This window comes from Eucyclogobius newberryi, unplaced genomic scaffold (assembly GCF_026437365.1).
Source record: "Eucyclogobius newberryi isolate DKJ021-1_F unplaced genomic scaffold, fEucNew1.0.hap1 SCAF_15, whole genome shotgun sequence".
NCBI classification, from domain to species: Eukaryota; Metazoa; Chordata; class Actinopteri; order Gobiiformes; family Gobiidae; genus Eucyclogobius; species Eucyclogobius newberryi.
Window position 1 is genome coordinate 15,675,602 of NW_027315779.1, and position 24,160 is coordinate 15,699,761.

The window sequence follows — 24,160 nt, forward strand, 5'->3', positions numbered from 1 at the left end:
AGGTAGCTGTTGTTATACAAGGGTTTCTTTTATCTCATGGGCTAAACTGTAGTTGCAGCACGCATCTAAAAATAGGAACACTTTGCACAATTCATTGCTCAGTCTGTGTTGATGGCTAATTCAACAATTCTAGTGTTTCATAGTGTGACTCAAGCATTAAAACTGGGGTGATTTTTACACTGTGAAACCGGGCGCAGGTCAAATCTGTTCATAGAGCTCACAAACCCTTTGGCACATTGTTAATATTCACATGCATTAATTTGGAGGTGCGTGCATGGCTTAAGGACAGCTTTTGTCAGGAAGTGAAGTGAAACTGAGGCGGACCACCAAGCACAGCCAATCAAAGCGTTGCTTTTGGCTCTTACTTCCAAGTTGATGAGAAATTGAATACTGTATTATTATCCGCAGACAATGCATAGTCTCATGCTGCTTTTACAAGATACTCTTTAATGAAAAACACAAAATGTACTCATTTATAAAAAACAGCCTTAAACCCCAGCTTTAAATTCAGATTCTTACACTGCTAGATTTCACCTATCATGTTATACTCATTCTTTTCTGTTGGCTGTTCTACGCATATGTAATGTCAGTGCTAGTGAGCAAAGATTTGTTTATTGATTTACTCTGGATGTAGATGAGGGCAATATATCGATATGATTTAGATCATATCGATAATGTTGTTTTGAAGCAGAAGCGTGTGGTCAGGGCAATCAAGCTAAGCTGGCTGAATTCACAGTATCTTTTAGTGGCCTCTACAGGCGGCTGGGAAATACTGCGCAGGAAGCGTGATTCTTCTTTTCCCACAGCTGCGCAGTCTGTGGCTGTGTTCAGAGGCCCATTCTCTAAAATGTGCTTTTACTACCAGAGCAGAAAGCAGCTTCTTTTAGAGGTCTGCACATGCGCTCTGACCCATGGATCTATGATCAAACCACACTAAATAAACCTGAGAGGGAATTGCATGTTTTGCCTTAACTGAGCTTGTGTGAGTAGAAGCGAAGCAACAGCAGCGCCAAGTCTCAACAAACTGACTTAAAACTATCTTTTAGCGACTTTTGTCTTTTTGTCTTTTGTTTTGCTGTTCACGTTTCTAATGATTAGAAGTTAGTTAGAAATACAGGCAGTATTTTAATAACATAATGCTAATTTGTGTAATGACTTAGTCAATGAAGTGAGACTATTTACTCCAGTCAGCACATTGTGCACGTATGGGTGTTTATCTCAGTAGGATTGGCATTTGCCCTTCATACGAAAGACCGGAGTTCAAAACCCACCCTTGCATGTTAGTTTTTTTTCACTTTTGTGTTATCCACTAATTATTGACGAACACGTCAAGTCTGCGTGCCCATCCGTAAAGTCATGCACGCTACTGTTTTGAAGATATGTAAAATTGTTATATTTATAATAAAATAATGCTACAAAAAGAGCTGAGTGCATAGATATGTATATGTTTATATATATATATATATATATATATATATATATATTTCTGATTTTGAAATGATTTTAACGTCAAAATAATATATTTAAAACATGTTTTAACACATTTCTGTTGGATTGATAAAATATACATATAAACGACAACAACAATATTGATTTTTGTCAATATAGACCCCTAGATACAGTGCTTTTTCAGACTTGTTGACTGCATTCAAGACACACTGGCCTTTGTGTTTATGCACCTATGTATGTCCATAACCTGAGTAAATAATAGTTAATGTGCCTTTTAGCATTCATTTATCATGCAGGGGATATAAATGATATGGTGGGGCATGAATGTGAGTGCCGCCTGTAGGAACACAAGACGAGTTAGCTGAATAGGTTGGTGTTATATTATAGGTGGGCTGATGTCCAATGACTACACAGAGCAGAGAGAGAGGAAGAGCGAGTGGGAGAGAGGAAGAGCGAGTGAGAGAGAGGAAGAGCGAGTGAGAGAGAGGAAGAGCGAGTGAGAGAGAGGAAGAGCGAGTGAGAGAGAGGAAGAGCAAGTGAGAGAGAGGAAGAGCGAGTGAGAGAGAGGAAGAGCAAGTGAGAGAGAGGGGCTTTGTCAAAATCCCTGCAGGAAAACTGCCTGGCACCGGGCTTAGATTTCTGCTGCCTATACCCATTATTTCAGTCTCCAGATAAGGATGAATTTGACGTAATATTCAGCCGCGTGGCTCATTGGACAGAGTTACACAGTATTGTAGTGAGGTTTGGCACAAGGACTCTTGAAATCGAACTATACTGGTTTATACAATCGATTTTACTGAGTGACTTGGCCCCATGTTTTGTAAGAACAATTTAAATCTAATTTTAATCTGACTACGGGATGTTTTTCTAATCTTGAGAGCGAATATACAGCTCTTTGCTCATACACAGACTTAGGCCATTTACTCCTCCTATTAGTCAGCCTCTGTCTCTGATTGACAGGTTAATTTACCCAATCACAGTGAAGTTTGAACTTTCAGGCTGAAGCCGATTGCTAGGGCTGCAGCGTGTCGTGACTGGACGACTATGAAAAATAATAAGTAGTAATAGTGATTGTAATCATTAGCTGGACTTTAAATCAAAATGTCCAAAAAGACACACATTTTTTAATGAATTGTAAATATTCCTCTATCTAGAAGACTTCAGTCACCACATTTCAATCTTCATTTTGTTCATCATGTATTTAAAAAATCCCAATGTACAATAAAATATTCATGCACAGTGTTATGGCTTAACGATGAGACACATCAGTAATTCAACTTGGGCATGAGACTCTGTACCATAAATGACACAACCTCACTGTACACCACAGATACTTCTTTGCCGTTACGTGGACCCATTAGCTGGTGTTGAGCATTGTAACTGAGCTTCTATGTTTCGGATATCGTTGTGCATGTGGCTTTTGTTTAACCGTACAATCCATCAATGATAAAATATTGCTGCAAACCAAATTGTCAAAACACGTCAGTTATTTCATAGACAAGTTGCTTTGTTCTGGCTGTTTAATCATCAAACTGTCTGTCTCTGACTTGCAGTTTCCCGGTCTTGTGCAGACGTGCGAGGAGAATGCCACAGCACAGTTTATGTGAATGTGGTGAGGGGAGGATGGATAAAACACGCTACGCTGTTTTGCAATCTAACTCATAGTTGTACCTAAATGTATCATACCATTTTAGGGACGTCGGGATTAATCGGCTTAGTTCTAAATGTGAATAATCAGGTCACAATTGTATATCACAACAGATAAAAGATAACAATTGTGACTATTTTAGAAGCAAAAGTAGGTCAAAAAGTACAGTGATCTTGCTGTTTATGTAACATGTACTTATTTCTTTATCATTCAAAAAGTTTGATATCATAAAGATGGTCACATACTTGAGGATTAGTAGTGTTAGACAATTGCAATGAAAAAAAATTAAGGATTTCTCTGTTGTTTGGTCATGGTGTCAGGAGGAATGTCAAGATTATTTGGTTAGTCGATAACCGTGATTATCATGAACATTTTAGAAGCATTAAGGCTATACTATAAGAAAGTAACCCTGAATGTAAAAAGCTTTTATATATTTTATGTCACAATAAGAATAATTTATTGATGGTGGCATTTGTTTCTGGTACAGCAAGAATCTCCTGTGTTACTGAGCAAAATACCGACAGGCAAAACACATGTACAACACGACACACAACAACAAGACACGTCACCTTAACTTTCATTTATCGTTCATAAAATGGAATTCGATGCAGCTGGAGGGATTGTGACCTATTAGACAATCTGAAATAGAGAAAATTAAGGACTGTTGTTTGGAAAATGTCACTGTTTTTGTAACACTTGTCAATAATTGACAAATTGTGATTTTTCTACCAATAGTTGTAGCACTGCAATTTGATATTGTGACATCTCTATCCCATACAAATCATGTTATCTTTGTGTGTCTACTCTTCTCGGATATGAATATGTTTTCACTGTAAACGCAGCTGTAGGTTTGCCCGTGCTGGAACAACTCTGAGATATACTCCCAACAATAACCTTACTTCCCATTATTTCTTAATAACTTTTCTCCTCTGTCTGTGTCTCCAGGGAAACACTCCTCCTATGGTGGTGAACACTGACACACTTGACGGCTCGCCATATGTAAGTATCAGGCCTAATCACTCTGTCATTATAATAATTTGCTTCATTACATTAAGTGTATTTGTGTCAGTCCTTTGATGGTTTATGTACTTAAACATAGTGGAAAGGTTTGTTTTGTAGAAAATGCATTACCTTCCTTTAGACACAATTTGTTTTAGATGAGATTAAAAAGTGCACCGCCTCCTCAATAAAAAGTCGACTCTCTGATCAGTTTTATTGCACTACATCACTCCTAAAGATTGTTTTCTAGGTCAACTAAAAGAAAAGCGTTTGTCTGAAGTTTTCTTAGCTTCTTTATCTCCTCTGGGACTGGGACTTAATTGCAGAGGTGTAGCTGATGTGAAGGCAGAAGGCAAATTAGACACTGGAAAAGGGGCCCAAGAAAAGTAGAAGAGAGAAGGAAGTTGGGCTAAATTCAGCGCTTCAAAAACACTCTAAACTTTATTTTCTTCTACAGGTAAATGGAACAGAAGGTGAAATTGAATATGAGGAGATCACTTTGGAAAGGGTGAGCGCAACAAAAGAGTTTTATAACATTGCTAAAATGTCTTTGATGAATAAATGTCAACAACTGTAATGTTCTGTTCCGTTTTAGGGAAACTCAGGCCTTGGCTTCAGTATAGCAGGGGGAACAGACAACCCCCATGTGGGCGATGACCCCAGCATCTTCATCACCAAAATCATCCCTGGGGGCGCGGCCGCTCAGGACGGCAGGCTCAGGTACTTTAATAGATGCTCTTAGCTGACAACATGTTAAATCATGTACTTAGTATTGAACTATAACATAAGTAGCATCATTTCATATTTTGTGTAAACCACAATATTGATCTGAAATGACTTAATAGAAACAATTGCCATATCTTCCTGATCAAAACTTATGGACTTAAGCCCCGCCTCCTTCCCATAACGCACTTTTAAACAGTTGGCCAAAGTTCCGTACACAAAACATTTATTTATTTATTTACATTTCATGTGGAATAACCCCTTGAGATGAGTCATCTCATCTTCAAGGGGGTCCTGAGGTCAAATAAGTGAAGTTAATATAAGAAGAACTGTGGCAAACCTGCCAAAAGGTCAACAAAGTACAACTCCCTCAGTGTAAAAAGCTAATGAGGAAAGGTACGTCTTTAAAAACAGGCAGACTGAGCCTGACAAATCTCTAAAGACAAGCAGCAGATTTTCATTTACATGTTTGGATTTTTGAAAAGTCTCTATGTGACATTTAAGAACCCAACAAGTATCATTTGGAGTCCAAATTTTTCAAATAATTACAGGGATGCGAGCGGGGATAGGGCATAGGTGAAAACATGCATGAATCAAAATACAACTTACAACAAACCTATGATAAGGAACTCCCATGGATAAAAGGTCATTAAAAGCGCTTTATTATGTCCCTTTTAAACAAACTCTTTCTCTTCACTGCCGTCGTTTCTCGCTCTTTCCGTGAATCACACCATTTGGCAGTGGGCTGATGGTGTTGTGCTGTGCTCTGCAGTCGTGTGGCTGCTCCTGTCAGCTGTGATATCTGTGCTTGTGTTCCAGTTCATGATTGTTTCCCACCTCTCACACACCTGGGCCACTGCCACTGCCACTGTCATAACTAATGCTAATACACCCCGAGCAGAGGTTTCTTGGACTGTGCAAGAGGCCGGCTGTCTGTGGTGAAACTAGATCCTTGACAGAGCTACTGTTGCAGATTGAGAGCCTCTTGCCTCCTGTGGCGGTGTATTACATTTGTTTTCTTTATAAACGAAAAACAAGCTTGCAGTTTTTGCTGATTCCCTGCCTGCCTCTCTGTCTTTCTGCCAGTGTGAATGACTGCATCCTATTTGTGAATGATGTGGACGTACGAGAGGTGACACACAGCCAGGCGGTGGAGGCACTGAAGGAGGCCGGTGCTATAGTCCGCCTTTATGTTCTGAGGAGGAAACCTGCGGCAGAAAAAGTGACAGAACTCAAACTCATCAAAGGCCCCAAAGGTAAGTGTTGACGGGGTGTGTATGGCTGTTGTGAGGATTACAGATTCTTTAAATGCCACTAAATCTGCTTTTCTAAATCTGCTCCATACGAACGTACTACTTAGCTTAGCCTCTGCTCTGGCTCTTTGTTCGCAGGCTTAGGTTTCAGCATCGCCGGTGGAGTGGGCAACCAGCACATACCTGGAGACAACAGTATCTATGTCACCAAGATCATCGAGGGCGGAGCAGCCCATAAGGACGGGCGTCTGCAGATCGGGGATAAGATCTTAGCGGTCAGTCACTCTTGTGTAATGCTCAGATACAGAAATGCACCCACACAATTTTCACATATTCACATGATGCAGCCTCAGTGTGTTTGAGCGCAGAGCCAAGAGCAATAAATACCGTTTTAATGGCATGGAACTGCTTTCATTAATATGTTAATAAACGAGTGGGATGGGAGCTTAGAGTCTGGATGCCATGTTCACATTAAACCAGCATTACTGCCATCTGGTGAGGAATGTAGGCAGTGCAGTGCAGGCTGTTCTAGTAAATCAACTATCTTCATCAGTAATTATTGAGTTATTAAGAATAAAGTACTATTTATATTACAAATCTCAAGCTTAAGCCTTTTATGATCTATTGTCTTTGACTCACATTAAATGTCAAATCAAAAATGATAATTGTTCAAATTGTGATGGACTTCCTTTATTGTGTCATTAGACTAAAAGTGGTGTGGCTCTAGCAAAACATCTCAAACCTATTATATATCTCTAATATTTAACCACATAACTACCAAACTGCATTGACAAGACCACGAGATACAGGTGATCACACAATTACAAATATTTACTGTATTTTCCGGACTATAAGTCGCTTTTTTCATAGTTTCGGCCGGGTGCGACTTATACTACTTATTTTCACACTTGCAACCTTATTTCATACTCCAGTGCAACTTATATATGTTTTTTTCTTCTCTATTATGCATTTTTTGCCTGGTGCGACTTATACTCCGGAAAATACGGTATACAGAAATCTACAGGTGAACAGTGTATTCATCTGTAAAAAGGCAGATTCAACTCACAACTCAAAATATCCCATTCCATGCTTTCTCCTAAATATTTTCCACTAAAAATATTCTGTCAACTAATAAATGTTTTGGTCCAACGAGACACCATCAACAATTGAATCGACTAAATAACTAAAAGTCCACAGTGCTACTAAGCATCTTAAATTGAATAAGACCTGTGTGTGTCTGTGTGCAGGTGAACAGCGTGTGTCTGGAGGATGTGATGCACGAGGATGCGGTGGGGGCTCTGAAGAACACAGCCGAGGTGGTTTACCTCCGGGTGGCCAAGCCCAACAACCTGTTCCTGACCAACTCCTACAACCCTCCAGACCTCACCAGCAGTAAGCTCGCCTCTGCACCATCTCAGGGTTTAGTCACATGCATTTATAACACCTACAAAACTGTGTGCTTTTCCCAACTGTGGACTGAAATCATGACATCCTTTTTTTAACACCTGTATTAGGACAAGGCCATATGACACAAAATATTTAGGATTTGTTTTCCTCATATTGACTGATCATGATCTTCAATTTCATTTGATTTTGTCAAATATAAATGGCTTTCAATTTTAATTGCTTGAACATAAACAATACAGAGCTTTAATCATTCCTACTTTAAAAAATCAAATCGAGTAGCCCTAGCATGTGATGATGTGGTCAGCAGTGATATGTGTAAAGTCGAGGATTACATCCAGAGATAGAGGAATGGAAAAGTTACTGATTTTCCTAAGGGCGAATTTGGGGTTTCAGAAATTCAGTTGAATCAGTTTTACTGTCATTGTCTGTGAACAAAATTGAAAAACTTGCTACGGCGATAGGTGCAATATAAAACAAAGAATAATAATTGAAATAGAAAACATAAAGTATGATAAAATAAGGCATGCAGAAATAAATATTAGAATAAAAATGTATGTTGGTTCAAAATGAAAAAGAGCACAAACAACAAGCTTGATAAAAGATTGCCCTTATTGTTGAAAACATTATATTAATAACGTCTATTTGAAGACTGAAGAATATATTCAATGTAGAGATACAAATAATAGTACACAGGCAGACAGATGTAAACAAAAATACACTTTAGAGTTTCTTCCAGAGTGTTCTCATTTGAATTCACTTTGAAGTGTTAAGTTAAATTGTATTCATGAATAACTATTATTCTATTTCTTTATTCTTAGCGTATTCTCACATGGACACAGACCTCAGCCATCCGAACTATCTAGGATCTGATTACCCACAAGCCCTCACTCCCACCTCGCCTAGTCGCTTCTCCCCGGTGCTGCACAGTATGATGGGAGACGATGATATCCCCAGGTTTGTAATGATCAATAAACCTTTTAGTTCCCATGTTGATTTTACATTGTGACCTATTTACGTCTTGTGTTTTCTCAGGGAACCTCGGAGAGTTTTGATCCACCGAGGTTCGACAGGTCTGGGGTTCAACATCGTGGGCGGCGAGGACGGTGAGGGCATCTTCATCTCCTTCATCCTGGCAGGGGGCCCGGCTGACCTGAGCGGGGAGCTGCACAAAGGCGATCAGATCCTCAGTGTAAGGATTCCTCTATCTCTCACATGTCGCCCATCACAACAGCGCCCTTTGCTTTGACGGTTGTCCGCTGTGTTTCAGGTGAACGGGGTTGACCTGCGGATGGCCACACACGAGCAGGCGGCAGCAGCGCTCAAAAACGCGGGTCAGACTGTGACAATAATCGCTCAGTACAGACCAGATGGTAACTACTTTTCAAACATTGGACACAAATACATAGTGTGACGGCTTGACATTGGCAGTGGGCGATATTGACAAAAATGATATCGATAATGACATTTTATTGTTAGGAATGCGCTAAAATGTGTCTGTAAATATCTTGGTTGAGGTTCAAGTGTTGCACAAAAAGTGAATGGACCATTACATTAACCTCAAAAATGCAGAAATATTACTTGTTTGGAATATTATACAATATTTGTTATAACATTTTAAATTGTTTTGATTATAGACAATATACTCCTTATTCTAATTTTGCATATCTCCAAAACAACAACTGTAATATTATCAATTTCCCCCCTTTATTTTAAACATGATTTCTTGTGAACAACCTCATCTCATTTTGATAGCATGCAGACTTTCTTCTTGCTATCTGCACTTCAATCACAGCACGCTTCTTCATTGTACAATTGGTTATAAGTTATATCTTATCCTATTTCCATAGTTAGTTTATTTGAGACAGGACAGTGTACAATATGCATTCACCTGCTCAGGAGAGATGGTTGCAGCTCAAGTGCTAATTTGTGTTGTGTTTCAGAGTACAGTCGTTTTGAAGCCAAGATTCACGACTTGAGGGAACAGCTGATGAACAGCAGTATGGGCTCTGGGACCACGACGCTACGGAGCAACCCAAAGAGAGGCTTTTATATCAGGTACCACGATCACAACATGCAGGGCAAGGTCATAAACATGAATTAACACAACTCTGTTCATTAGAGTCTTTCAAAAGCATTTAAGGCCGTTACCATATTGTTGTTGTACAAGATGCAGCTGTTTTAGTATTTCCCTTCAGGGCTTCCTGTTCAATTATGAATGAACGTTTACACTATAGGAGGAAATTTTAATGTGAACATATTTTCCCACAGTAATGTCAGCATAAAGCTAGTCTCCCATGTTGGTACGCACATAAAAAATACATAAAAGCACACTTCACCTTTGTCATTCATTATAAATGAGCCATGCAACTTCATAGTGGAAGTGTGTGGTGATAATACTATTAAACAATACTTGCATTGCATATAAAACTTTTTTTATAGATAATCTTTTATTATCTTATTGAAAACCGTTTGGGAACCTTTTACATAATCAAGTTACATTGATTAATGCTTGTTTGTGTTTTATTTCCAAGGGCTCTTTTTGACTATGACAAGACAGCAGACTGTGGCTTCCTGAGTCAGGCCCTGAGCTTCAGGTTTGGGGACGTGCTTCACGTGTTGGATTGTGGTGATGAGGAGTGGTGGCAGGCGCGAAGAGTCAGCCCCCAAAACGAGGCAGAGGAGGTGGGCTTTATCCCCAGCAAACTCAGGTGAGACATTACTCATCAATGGTTGTCTTTGTAGAAATGATTACAAAATAATGATTGTGAGTTGTTTTCCAGAGTGGAGAGAAAAGAGTGGTCTCGTGTAAACACCAAAGAGAGGGTAAATGAGTCACAAATAATAAAACCAGGTAACATCATTCAAATCTTTGAACAAAAATAATGTTTTTCTCCCACAGGACCATGGACGTGACAGTTTGGGCCCTCAAGGTAATTTGTCTGAATCTATATGTATAAGACAATCTAATGCATATTATCTCATCTAATCATTTATATGTTGTATCTTGAAATTCTCTTTGGCAGGGAGAGATAAAATCTCACAGAGTTATGAGACTGTCACTCAAGTAGAAGGTGAGGTTAATGGAACAGACATTATTGTTGAGAGTGTTTTGAGCTCTTTCTAAATGTTCCTTTTTTGTTATTTTGAAAATGCTCAGTCCATTACGCCAGGCCCATCATCATTCTGGGTCCTGTTAAAGACAGGGTAAATGACGACCTCTTGTCCGAGTTCCCTGATAAGTTTGGATCCTGCGTCCCACGTAAGTGTTTCTGCTGTCAAATAAAACCTCTACAGCTAAAGACCCAATACCTGATGTCGCCCTCTGACAGAAATTGCATTGGCATGAATCCTCCAAACGTCAGCCCTGAGCTCTCTAAATAGTTGTCACTTGCCTTGACAGACACCACGCGGCCCAAGAGGGAGTACGAGGTGGACGGGAGGGACTATCACTTTGTGTCGTCGCGGGAACAGATGGAGAAGGACATTCAGAGTCACCGCTTCATCGAGGCGGGACAGTACAACAGCCACTTGTACGGCACCAGTGTCCAGAGCGTGCGCGAGGTGGCCGAGCAGGTGGGATGTGACTCAAGGATAAGTGCCAAATCAATCTAAATCAAAAGCAAGATAAGCTGGATATTCATTAATGTTGTGTTTTCTCACAAATAGCAAGGGAAACACTGCATCTTGGATGTATCGGCCAATGCTGTGCGCAGACTACAAGCAGCTCAGCTCCATCCAATCGCCATCTTCGTTCGGCCAAAGTCTCTGGAAAATGTGTTGTATGTTAAAATCCTGTTTTTCATAAGTATGTAAACATGTCACAGCTCATTATATTCTTCCTGAATATGTGTTTTTAAGGGAGATCAACACACGACTGACAGAAGAACAAGCGCGGAAAGGAATGGACAGAGCCCTCAAACTAGAACAAGACTTCCTCGAGTGTTTTACAGGTACATGTGCTCGTTTTGTCACACTTAGTCTACAACTTTACAATTTGCTGATCAATTCTCAAACCAGTTAGTATAGAAAAGCAGAACAAAATGGGATGATTCAGAGACGTTCACAGCTGATAATTGTTGCAAGTAGATCTTATCAACTAAGATGTTCCCATTGGTAACAATTATTTTTGATAGAATCGTGACATTTGTGAGCTATTAATTGTCTTTCCCCTGTTGTTGTCTCTTTCCTCTGTGTTTCTCTTTTGCTCAACGCTGTTCTTTCTCTTTTCACGCCTCGCTGCAGCTGTGGTGGAGGGTGACAGCTTTGAGGAGGTCTATCACAAAGTAAAGACAGTGATCGAGGAGCAATCAGGGCCTTACATCTGGATCCCCACTCGAGAGAGGCTGTGACCATTGCGCCCCCCCCCCCCACCAACGCTGTCCTGCACCACCTGTCACCCTCACAGCCGGGACAGTCCCATATGCCTGTCCTGCTGTCCTCCAGTAAAGTCAGTGCTTAGGCAATCACAGAGAGTGACACAGACAAACCAAGCATATCAAGAGAAAATCGTAAGAGCGAAAGACGACCACGAGGAAGCAGAGAACAATACCAAAACTAACGTGGACTGAGTCATCATCATGTGTAGTAACAGACTGAGAGAAGACTTCAATATTCTGGTTCAATGAGGTGTGTTTGAGCTCTGAGGCCTTGTTCACACTCTGCTTTAAAATGCATCAAGTGGATATCTTTAAGTACTGCTGCCAAAAGTAGGATATCAAACATATTCAACATATATGCGTATTTAGACATGCCAAACAATCCGTCAATGTTAGCGACTGTACAATTAGACATGTTTAATTGGTGCCGCCTGTTTAAAGGGTGTAAATGGTAGAAGCATTTGGGACAAATCCCAAATATGAAAGTCCATTCTAAAGATTTGTGAAAACATTTTGATGCCTTGTGTGAACACTCCATTTCCCAAAAGGATCAACACACAGCTGTATGTGTTACATGTTCTAGGTGTAAGCAGGGCTAGAGACATACTGTAAAGGGTGACCTTCCAGTGATGAACTTGAGATTCACATGGTCTCCTTAATCTTCTTGATCTATGATAGTGGTGCCCAAGAAGACTCTGGCCCCTCTTTTTTAATCACACAGTATCTTGACGTTGTGTCATCCTCCTGCCAGCTCTGCCTTGTCACAGGATGGAGAGAGTGGTTGTCCAATGGGGCGACTGAATCCTCTTTCTGTCATCTCCTTCGCCACCTGGAGGCGCTGTTCAGCCCCTTTCTCTTGGTTCACAATGACCACGACAAAGCAAAAGCTTCAAAACAAGGCTTCACTCGAGTTACTGTGAGGCATTACTTCAAGGCAGTTTAAATAACAATAGAGAAATATGCTAAATTTGTGCATGCATTTTCAAATATGGTGGAGGCAGGGAAAAATAATCAGCAAAACTGACACTGAGAAAGGACGTGTTCCCCTTTCCATTGTCGAGGAAGCATTTTATAGCATGTCTTAGAAAGGACAATGTGAAGCGATGTGAAATTGAATCATGAGGCCATTCCTGTATTCTTCTGAGTACTGTAGATGCTCTGGCATATAGTTTAGCCTCTGCCATCACAAACACACACACATATATATTACTATAACCTCAGCTGTATCCAGGCACACTCCTATAACAGGGGATGAATGTTATCTCTCTAGGCACAAGCAGCACCACAGCCACTGCTCCTTCCTCCCGCTCCATCTGCTGACACACACCACTCCCACTGCCCGGGCCTGTCACAATAATGCATTACTTCATTTAGAACAACCACTGTAACTCTAAAGCAAGATAATCCCTTTTCTAAATAAACCATATCATAAATAAATAGCACAATAAACAATTAAGAAGTCTGGTAGTTGATATAATAGATACAGTATGTTAATTATTCAATTTAGTTTCTCACTTGTGCAAATAAAAGTCACACCATAATTATTGAGCCCAAATGATTATTGCCGTTTGTTTTAAGTCTATTTGTTGATTATTCTGACAGGCCTATGGTTGCCCCAGCTGCAGATACACACCTCATCCACTGCCCCCGCTCCTCCCTGGACACTACATACAGTAAAAGCCATGGCATTTGTGCGTCTGTGTGTGTTTGACAAGGCTGTCGTCAAACTTTGACGGGGACTCAGTGCAACCATATTTTTTTATTATCCAAGGTTAGAGACATTGATACGGTTAATTGTTAACATTAATCTAAACTGCAATAGTCTAAGAAATAGTTTGGGCTAAGATCTGAATGAAAGTTTGTTAAATTTCTATTACTGTTATTGCATTGCTGCTGTTGTTATTGCATTGCATGTACAATAGCACATTTACCCGGCTTAGAAATACAAATGTACAACTGATACTAATGATACTTGAATATTTGAACACTAATATGGAAGAGTTGTGATGTGTGCTTTGTGTCCCCTCCAAAGTGAAGACTGCGGCCGTGTGGTTTGAGGGAGTCCTCTGTGTGAGAGGAACAGGTCTTCTTTTATTCTCTAGCTTCCACTTTCCTCTTCTAATTTTCCCTCTATAGTGTCACGCAGATTAAAGTTAGATCATGCTTACTGAATAAATGGCCTATTATAGCCTATTATAAATATATATATAGAAATATATATATATATATCTTTTTTATGCCTATTTGTAAGGGGACTGCGTCTGTAAAAATCAACACCTCCAACACCTCCAAACTATATCCCACTGATTTATTTTGTTCAAATAATAGTTTGGTTGTTGACTTTACTCACATTCCCATCTTAATGTTGCAGCAGAAAGCTACAGAGAAATATTCCTTGTTGTGGAGCTGCCCTCACTAGAACTTGACATATTAGTCCTTGTGGAACTGAACGTAACACTTGTACAATGCAGCTGTGCGTCTGTGAGACTGTGCGTCTGCTTGTGTGTGCGGGTGACAGAGAAACTGTCCAGTATATATAAATGAAACAATATCTGTCCTATAACATCCACTGTTGGTAATTATGTACAAACTAAAGGGTGGTGTGAGTGTGTGTGAGTGAGACACGCACAGATGTAGTGCAATACTGCTATGATGTTATGCAATGAAGATGGATTTATGAAGATTAAATAGTGTATTTATAATGTTTGCACTGAGAGGCATTTTATGCTACAGGTATAATTGGGCACAGACAGTGGAAGAACATTGTCGTTCACTTGTACTGAAACTTATGTTTTCATTGTTTCTCCCCCAAAAGAAGTTACTAGTTTTCTGTATGAATAATTGTGAAAGTAGGGCTACACTATAGATGCAATATGCTATAATAATATGTATGTGTGGTAAGTGCAAATGCAGCCTTAGCTTCTACACAGCAGTCTAATTAAGTTATGTAAGAAAAGGGGTCATATCATTACCAGGTCTAAATGTTTTAAATTATCTTTAAAAAAGAGTTTACTTTTAATCTTTTGGCGCTGCAGTACAATATGTTGTACATCATTACTGTTGTAAATGTAACATGAGTTTCACCACAGTTTAGGGGGACATTCTTCTACTGTCTGTGCTCTCCACAGATTGTTGTATTGAGAATAAGGAAAAGGGTATCCACAGTTCTTGAGCATGTGTTTGTATTTACTTATAATTTTTTAATTATAAGCTGGAAGCGTTAACTCAAAGTGATCATTCATATTTACTGTTTATTTATTTCACTTCAGCTAACATTAACTTAGCTGGAGATTGTGAATGAGTATCATTTTTATTTATTTATTGAAAAGTGTCACTGGTTTCATCTTAAGTATGTATATTTTTGTATTTTTTCACAAGGCAAGTTTTGGTCAGAAATGCTGTACATAAAATGGAATGGATTTGCTGAGAGGTGATTGAAGGATAAAGCCCAGTTAATAACTCCACCACAAATCAACATTGTGCACACAGTCACACACACTCCAGCACCAAGAACATCACTGACACCTACACAAGAGAGGACACAGCGGGCGCCGTCACCTTATGAATGGATTATTATGTTTCTCAAATTTATTTTCTTTTTTTTCGAGAGTTCTATGTATTTCTTAATATCTCTCTCAGCCATCCATATCATAGTGTGATATTCCTTATCAAATATATGAATTTTTACAGAAAAGACTGATTACAAAAAGTTACAACAAACTCAACTGAAGAGAAAAATATATTTAACAATGAACAATATCAAGCAAAATAAAATGTTCCAGTTCAGTGAAGCGCTTGTTGTAAATTAGCTATAAAATAATAAAATTAATTTAAAATGCTTTCGGAAAATTGACTCTTATGATTGTTTTTTCTTTTTTATCTTAACAGCTTTTCATTATTTGAAATTATTACCATTTTTACACCCTGTCTGAATTGAAGTTTTGCAAATATTAAATGTATTATGGCAAAGATAGGCTATATGTTTATAAATGTTTTTAGAATCCATCTAAATATATGAATTTAGATAGATTCATATTGGTCTAATTGTTCTGCGTTTTACACGCATTCCTTCTCAGTCCTTAGTTTTGATGATTTGCTCAAAATATTTCCATACTGGTTTGTTTGGGTATAAATACTTTCACTGTTGCCATATGTCCGGGAGAGGGCGCTCTTTCTCCTCTGAGCCGCTCTCATGAAACAAGTGCAGCAGCTGAATGTGCAGTTCTTCTCGTTTGTTCCCATCTCTCCTGCTCATAACAGGGGAACCATTTCCTCACACAATGAGGCGCACACAGATACACACTGTGTGTTAGCCTCGTGGCCTAAATACAACCACATTATTTATTTCTATGAATACTTATCAAATGTAACTAATGGAGCAGAAAAAATTCCCATGGGTTTTGTTTTTTGGAAGACAAGACCATATTGATGTCTGTCATATCAACCGTAATTCAAAGTATTTCTTCACTAAATTATCCGTGTGTTTGCAGCTTACGCATGAATAACAAAAATACTTATACCGTGCACCTTCTGAAGTCTTGTCTATAATGTTTTTCTAAAATACTTCACAATGTTTTTGCCCATTTAGAGAAAAAAAAGAAATAGGCCTATCACTAGAAATAGCTAAACACACAACAGCTCATCAATAACATCAACAGTTCACTAATATCTCATTTAGATTCAATACAAATTATTTTTTGAAACACCCTAAATAAAAACAGAATTTGCCTCGAAGTACAACAATAGTATTATTATTCTGTTATTTGGAAAATAATAACAAACCTATTTTCTGTAAAAAACACTATTTACTTTTGAGTGACATAAGTTGCTTTTACAGTGGACTGGGGCAGAGCAGCTGAAGTGTCTCCAGCAGCACCAGCATCAGTCAGGCATGAGACTTTATTGTTTCCTTGTGCACTTTAAATGTCCATAAAGAAGCCAAAAGAACCTAATGTGGACATGTCGAGAAATCCAACCCTCACAATAATGGACCTAATGCTCTTAAACGTTTTCTGAATGTGGGTTTGACCAGGAATAAACCATTTTCTCATGATTTCATTCAACAGCCAGTTATTGTTCAAATTATAAAAAATAAACAATATACTTAACTCAATTTCATATTGATCTCCAAATACTGATCTTCACTTGTTTCCGCAGTCACAGAATGACGCTTTAATTCAAAACCAGTGGTGAATGACGTCACTCACCACATGGACATCCCAGCGCGCTTTGGTGTGAAGTTTCTGTACGCCGTCATGCACAAGAAAAAGAAGTTAGTCACTTTTACAGTTGAAGTCACAGAGACGGCACTTCTTAGAGAAAAGCATCACAGACAATAAGAACTATCAATATACACCATCAACAGTCAGTTTTTGGCTACAATCTTTGATTTGAGAGCCGTTCATCTGAAGTAGAGACTGTTTCTACAGGCAGTTGAGGAGCATCTGGATCCACAGGTCATCGATGTGCCTGTTCAGCTCCCGGCGAGGAAGTGGAATATTGTTTGATAGAAAAAGTAGTCAGAAGCAGAAGATAGTGCTCAAGCTGCCATACTTCCCAGCATAATTGCTCCTAGGGCAATGTAGCTGGGAACCTGAGGCCTGAGTAACAGCCAAGACAAGCCAAAAGAACAGCTCAAGGCTCAAAGCTATGCTGCCATACTGCGCTCAAAAAACAACTAAAACCAACAGGAACCTCGCCCGAGTGGAAAAGTCCGTTCAAAATCAACTGGACCAGAGCTGCCTCCAGAACCAGAACCAAAATATAGGAATCACAAGAACAGGAATAAAGGCCTCAGAGAGTCAGAGACATACTTACAGAATGTGTTACATGCAAACGCTGCTCCGAAAAGGAAGAGCTCCCAGTCTCCAACAACACACCACTGACAATAGTTGAGGAGAGTGAATCCTTCAGCTGGATCGAAGCCTCAGCACACACAATGAATGAGCAGAGTGATTCCTCTCCCCGGATTGAAGCCACTGCAGCAGTCAAATATATCCTGGAACAGGCTGTTCAACTGCGGGAGCTGGAGGGTCTGATAGACAGGGAAAACTGTGAGAATCCATGAGGAGCTTCTGAAGAGCCTGATCCAGTTCTCTGAACACACAGCCTCCTCTACCGTGACCCTCATTACAGAGGATTTGGGCTGGGTGAGTGCCCTCACGTTTGAGGGCAGTTGTTCAAAATATCAAAGGTTTGCTCCTCCTGTTCTATGCTAAGGCTGAGGTCCAGATATCACAGAGAAAACTGTGGTGTAAGTGAAAATGTACTGTTCCGGTGGAGCAGATGATGTGCCTCTCCTCTTCTTCGGGAGAAGGTGCTTGATGAGCAGGACCTATATGAGCGGCTGTCCCAGGACAGCAACGAGGGACAGAAATTGTGAAAAGCTGTGAGTGAAAAGCTCACAGACACCATCTACCAAAGTGGGGGTCCTCCAACAGGGACCTCTTCCGAAAGTGGATGGATGTTCTCATCCAGTCCTACTCCAATTGGCTGCACCTTCAACAGCAGAAATGGGAGAACAACCTGGTCAAAACCATTTTTCAGACAGAGACAGAGACAAGGATGGAATAATAGAGTAAATCCAGACAGACTAGCTCCTCAGTATTCAACATTCTGGTTTGATGCAGAGGAACAACTGGAATCCGGGTCTGGGTTTGATTCAGGTCTAGATCCGATTTGAGGGGTAAAGGTTCTCTATTTGGCAATGATTTTGGACAGAAATCAAATGCTGTTTCACCTCTGACCTGCTGTGTATTTATTCTTTTTCTAATGTTTGATGATTTGTGAGTAGTGAAAATGCGTGTGTGTGTGTGTGTGCGTGCGTGCGTGCGTGTGTGTTGCGTGCGTGTGTGTGTGTGTGTGTGTGTGTTGCGTGCGTGCGTGTGTGTGTGTGTTGCGTGCGTGCGTGCGTGTGTGTGTGTGTGTTGCGTGCGTGCGTGCGTGCGTGTGTGTGTTGCGTGCGTGCGTGTGTGTGTGTGTGTTGCGTGCGTGCGTGTGTGTTGCGTGCGTGTGTGTGTGTGTTGCGTGCGTGCGTGTGTGTGTGTGTGTTGCGTGCGTGCGTGTGTGTGTTGCGTGCGTGCGTGTGTGTGTGTGTTGCGTGCGTGTGTGTGTGTTGCGTGCGTGCGTGTGTGTGTTGCGTGCGTGCGTGCGTGTGCGTGCGTGCGTGCGTGTGTGTGTGTTGCGTGCGTGCGTGTGTGTGTGTGTGTGTTGCGTGCGTGCGTGCGCGTGTGTGTGCGTGTGTGTGTGTGTTGCGTGCGTGCGTGCGTGTGTGTGTGTGCTGCGTGCGTGCGTGCGTGTGTCATTTGTCGTTTATATTGCTGCAATGAGACAGTCTGTGAATGGCCCATGTTTAGACAGTTCTGAGCGTGAAACACGTGGCCTTTAAATAAACTGAACTAATACCACTGAAACTGTTCAGAGGGAGAAATGTATGACACCAAACAGCTCATTCACAGACAGCTGCGGTCAAGCCTCTCACATTATGGTCAAAGAGTCCTGTGATAATGCATCCACCTGACACAGAGCTCTCCTCCTCTCGTCTCCACCTGCTCAGTCCTCTGTTACAACAAGTGGTTATGGTCACGCGGCGTGCACTGTCCTGTATCACCACTCTGCAGCGGCCGCTGCTCTTTGGGACAGGGGCGCTCTCAATGAGGGCATGTAAATCCCCCTTGCCTGTCAGTTAGTTTATTTTCAATTCAGGTTGGATTTTAATTTTGTGCCCAGCAGTGGGGCAGTGCGCATCTTTGTGCCCAGCAGTGGGGCAGTGCGCATCTTTGTGCCCAGCAGTGGGGCAGTGCTCATCTTTGTGCCCAGCAGTGGGGCAGTGCGCATCTTTGTGCCCAGCAGTGGGGCAGTGCGCACCTTGGCTGTAACTAACACTGTACTGTAAACATCGGCTACAAACTCCCGCTCCAGAATCACATGAAAACACAGACAAACTCCATGTTCTGGAAAAACTAACAGCCTCAATAACATCTGACATGAGGTGAAAGAAATTTGTTTGTGTACAAGAAACTTTTGGATGAATATTGACTTTAAGGACCAGAAGTTACCAGACATTAGTATCGCGGGGGTAACATTGTCAGCGATGGATGGACTAAGATGTACGTGTATTCTGGGACATTCAACTTTTGACAGAGAAAATAAGAATAAGACAAACACTGGGATGATCTTACAGATAAACAGATAAAACAATCCAATATAACGCCTTCAAAACTCCATATGCACTTTCCAAAGTAAATCAGCAAAGACATAAGTTATTTATCTGTCAACACAAGTGTGCTGTATATTATTAGAAAGTGTAGTCCTACAAGTCGAACACTGAGGACAAAAGCAGATCCAAACGCATGCCCCTAAAAAATCCCATGCACTGAAAATAATCCATCAATACATAGCTCTGTCATTGCAGAAGTTGATTGCAAATGATGTTTCACCGCTCAGATTCCTTTCACTTTTGCCTTAGAGTAGGGTTTCTTGTTTTCATAGTATACATTATAATTTTAAATAACACCTACAAATTATCGTGCTTCTAAGACATGTGCAGTGTTTACATCACCAGCCACCACTGCGATAAACATAAACTTTTTGAATCACATGTCCTCTTTAGTGTTGCCCACATCTCAGCAGCCGCACAGAGGACTTTGTCAGCGTCATTTGTTAGCTTCATTACTACAAGACAGCTCTGGCTTGCAGTCTGGGATCAAAACGCTTCCTCCATGTTTTATTATTCATTTGAACCCACTGCGTCTTCCACCCTGCCATTCTTCTGCTCAACCCTGTGTCCTGAAAAAATGAAGAAAATCCAAGCTGGCATCCGTCAAAATGTTTGTGTTGGAGAATTCCAAAAATCTGGGTGGTGCATGTTGCAGTCCCTTTATCTGTGATGAATAAAGGCCAGATCATTCACACTTGGATTGGTGCACAGCAGGGTGTGTGGTGGTTAAGATGCATTTTCTCTACGCTGTTTGAAAAGAGATGCCTTCTTAGGTTTAAAGACCAAGATAATACTGGCTCCTGCAGTTCCCCCAAAGCTCTCACAGAGAAGGGGATTTAAGGGAATGGGTCTCAGCACAATCTTATACAGTTTTCACCGCTCTTTTGGGCCGCTTAAGTCAATATTATGGGACAAAAGTGGCAGGACCCCCACGCCAACATAATCCACCAGTTCTTAGACTGAGTGCCAATAGTGGAACACAAGCTTCTTCTGGTGGTGCACTGTCATGTACTGATGTACTGATCTTAAATCTGATAGACATGTTTTCAGTCTTGATTATAGTGGTTTAACTGTCTTAAACACACTAAAACCTGGTTTAGTCCATGATCCTTGTCCCATATTGAGCTTCAGTAGTTGCGTTTTCGGCTTGCACTGCAAAAACAACCATCTTGATTTGATTTTGACTCATCATAATATAATGACTGCCAATGGAATAAGCACAAATAGTCTCATTGTACTTAAAACAAGTGTCTTTGCTGCACTTGTTCTGTTGGCAAGCCTAACAAGACTCAAATCACTGAAACATAGTCAACATTTACTCAAATCAAGATCAAATTGTTATTTTCTAGCTATTTGAACTTATTGCGATCTTGTTTTAGATACCGTAACACAATTTAGGTCGTCATACTTGATGTGCAGGTGTGATTTACATCATGTCTGCCAAACAATGAAAAAAAAGAAAAAAAAGATGTATTTTATGAATTGTTTCGATGACAACACAAACAATTAATTGTTGATTAAAACTTGTCCCAATTCAGGAGCAGTGTTAGTTATTTACAGACAAAACAAATATAAAATTTCAATAATTTTGTCTGGCACCAGGGGATGAAAATAATTTTACCTTAAAGCCTTTGGGTGCTGCAAAAATAAGAGCTTAACCTGCCAAAGACTGTGCCAAAGTCACAAAACTGCACACTTTCTCCAGTGGTGTGATAACAGATGATCCCAAAATTGAAGTAATTACTTCGCTGAGGATTTGATTCTTTTCATTTATTGAATCCAACTTTTCAAGTTGAAAATGGTAGTCAAAATATTCAAAAAATAATTACATTTTACTTCACAAATACTTACAAAGAACTAAATACCAGTGCTAAAAAGGACTACATTCATATTGTTCCAAACTTTGGGTCTCAATACTCAGGGAAAAAGAATGCAACATTTCAACCACTGCAAATTCTGCCCTTATGGAAATGATTGACTTTTATGGTCCGCTTTTCTTAAACCCACAAAAAACATGAAATAGTCCTGACTCTATTCAAAAGTGGTGTAAAGTTTCAGAGTGCATTGAGCTCCCAAAGGAAATAACTGATTCTTGTGAAGATAAATGCGGTGCCGTGTTCTGCGTCTGTCTGCAGGTAGATTGGAAACATGTTGGAGAGGCCTCGACAAACCAGCTCAAACCTCTCACTCTTCATGCTTGTACACGATCAGAGCCATGACTGTGACTGTGGGCTGTCCACCAACACTGCAACAGTTTATATAAAAGCACTCTGTAGTTTTCACATTCTTGGAGTGGAAAGTAACTGGATATCTTCAGTCTCTTCACTGAAATTACCAGGTACTTTTATGACAGTGAATTTGAATCTTTGGATGGTCAGATGAGCCTCACATTTGCCTCACCAGAGAAACTATCCGAAACTTTATTCCATGTGTTTTTAAATGGAGGGTCTGAAACCTTTTCTCCATGAACATTACTTTACTTGAAATGTTCCACAAAATTACAACTTTGAAGACAAGCAGGGGAGCAGTTTGCCAATAAAAATGCCTGTGATTTAATAGATAGTGCACCTTTAAATCGCAGCAATATTCTTGAAAGTATTATTGGCAATATAGCTATTATATTGTATAAGTAGGCCAACAGAAGTGGCTAGTACTCGGTTACATTTACAGATATAATTTAGTTTTTTCACACATCCTTTGAAAATAGGCCGTGGCTGGAGAGCCGCGGCGCGGTCAAATAGCCGTGCAGTTTCAGGGACCGCGGCATTTCCCTTTTAGCCTCATGGCTAACCCTAACCCTAACCCTAACCCTAACCCTAACCTTAACCTTAACCTTAACCCTAACCCTAACCCTAACCCTAACCCTTAACCCTAACCTTAACCTTAACCCTAACCTTAACCTTAACCTTAACCCTAACCCTAACCCTAACCTTAACCTTAACCTTAACCCTAACCCTAACCCTAACCTTAACCCTGACCCTAACCCTAACCTTAACCCTAACCCTAACCCTAACCCTAACCCTAACCCTAACCTTAACCTTAACCCTAACCCTAACCCTAACCTTAACCCTGACCCTAACCCTAACCTTAACCCTGACCCTGACCCTAACCCTAACCTTAACCCTAACCCTAACCTTAACCCTAACCCTAACCCTGACCTTAACCCTAACCCTAACCCTGACCTTAACCCTAACCTTAACCCTAACCTTAACCCTAACCTTAACCCTAACCTTAACCCTAACCTTAACCCTAACCTTAACCCGGCGCGGTCTAAAACGGCGCTAAAACGCGGTCAAATAGCGGCGCAGTTTCAGGAGCCGCGGCACGCGGCCGGCACAAAAATAGCATGTCAGTTTCGGCTGCGCGCCGCGGCTCTGCAGACACTCCCTTGAAAATAACAGATTTTGTGAATTATAAAACAGTGACATTAAAAGAAACTTAGTTTGTCGTTTGGGGGTGTATTTTATGTAAAGATCCTTCTGTTACATATTGTTCATATCAAGCCACAATATTAATTAAGATGGATTAATAATAGAAATGGGTCACGTTGGTGTCATGTCCGGCTGCGGTAGCCACACGGTCGGCAGAAAACACAACACCGCAAACGGAGAAATGCTACTAGTGGGGCTAATAAGCAGTCAAATCACCAGATTTGACCGGGGTGCGACTTATACTCCAGAGTGACTTATTTGTGATATTATTAAAACATTATTATACAATTTTGTTTGTTATTTTCACACTGGCAACCGCAAGAGGGCGCTCTAGGCTCTAAGCGATGTAGAAGAAGAATCTGCACTTCCTCTACCTCCGGAGTTTGTGGAGTTGTTTAGAAGTGACACAGAGGAAGAAGAATTCAATGGATTTAGTGATTTGTGGTAAAACTGATGCTTTGGTAAACTTGTTAGCATGTACTTTATGTTATAGTTATCTGAATAACTGTTAATATGTTACGTTAACATACCAGACACTTACCACAGTTCTGTCTGTGTCTCATGTAGCTGAAGGTGTTAGCGTTAGCATACGTCATGCAGCTGAAGCTGTTAGCGTTAGCATACGTACACCTATTCACCATGTTCTCTAATCTGTT

The 24,160-nt window shown here is 40.4% G+C and overlaps 1 protein-coding gene across 2 annotated transcripts in view; it reads left to right on the forward strand.

Annotated features, from left to right (window-relative positions):
- The window catches only part of dlg4a (discs, large homolog 4a (Drosophila)), a 30,636-nt gene extending 16,892 nt beyond the window's left edge, over window positions 1–13,744 (forward strand). For both annotated transcript variants that reach the window (XM_072446255.1, XM_072446256.1), the window contains 19 exons: window positions 4,043–4,096; window positions 4,554–4,604; window positions 4,692–4,816; window positions 5,906–6,075; window positions 6,211–6,347; window positions 7,320–7,464; window positions 8,298–8,433; window positions 8,512–8,668; window positions 8,747–8,849; window positions 9,420–9,534; window positions 10,011–10,187; window positions 10,260–10,302; window positions 10,379–10,409; window positions 10,503–10,550; window positions 10,637–10,738; window positions 10,880–11,052; window positions 11,146–11,258; window positions 11,338–11,429; window positions 11,722–13,744. In XM_072446255.1, the coding sequence (XP_072302356.1) occupies window positions 4,043–4,096; window positions 4,554–4,604; window positions 4,692–4,816; window positions 5,906–6,075; window positions 6,211–6,347; window positions 7,320–7,464; window positions 8,298–8,433; window positions 8,512–8,668; window positions 8,747–8,849; window positions 9,420–9,534; window positions 10,011–10,187; window positions 10,260–10,302; window positions 10,379–10,409; window positions 10,503–10,550; window positions 10,637–10,738; window positions 10,880–11,052; window positions 11,146–11,258; window positions 11,338–11,429; window positions 11,722–11,828 (2,079 nt within the window). In that variant the 3' untranslated portion in view covers window positions 11,829–13,744. The remainder of the gene's footprint in view (window positions 1–4,042; window positions 4,097–4,553; window positions 4,605–4,691; window positions 4,817–5,905; window positions 6,076–6,210; window positions 6,348–7,319; window positions 7,465–8,297; window positions 8,434–8,511; window positions 8,669–8,746; window positions 8,850–9,419; window positions 9,535–10,010; window positions 10,188–10,259; window positions 10,303–10,378; window positions 10,410–10,502; window positions 10,551–10,636; window positions 10,739–10,879; window positions 11,053–11,145; window positions 11,259–11,337; window positions 11,430–11,721) is intronic.
- Window positions 13,745–24,160: the final 10,416 nt, after the last annotated feature.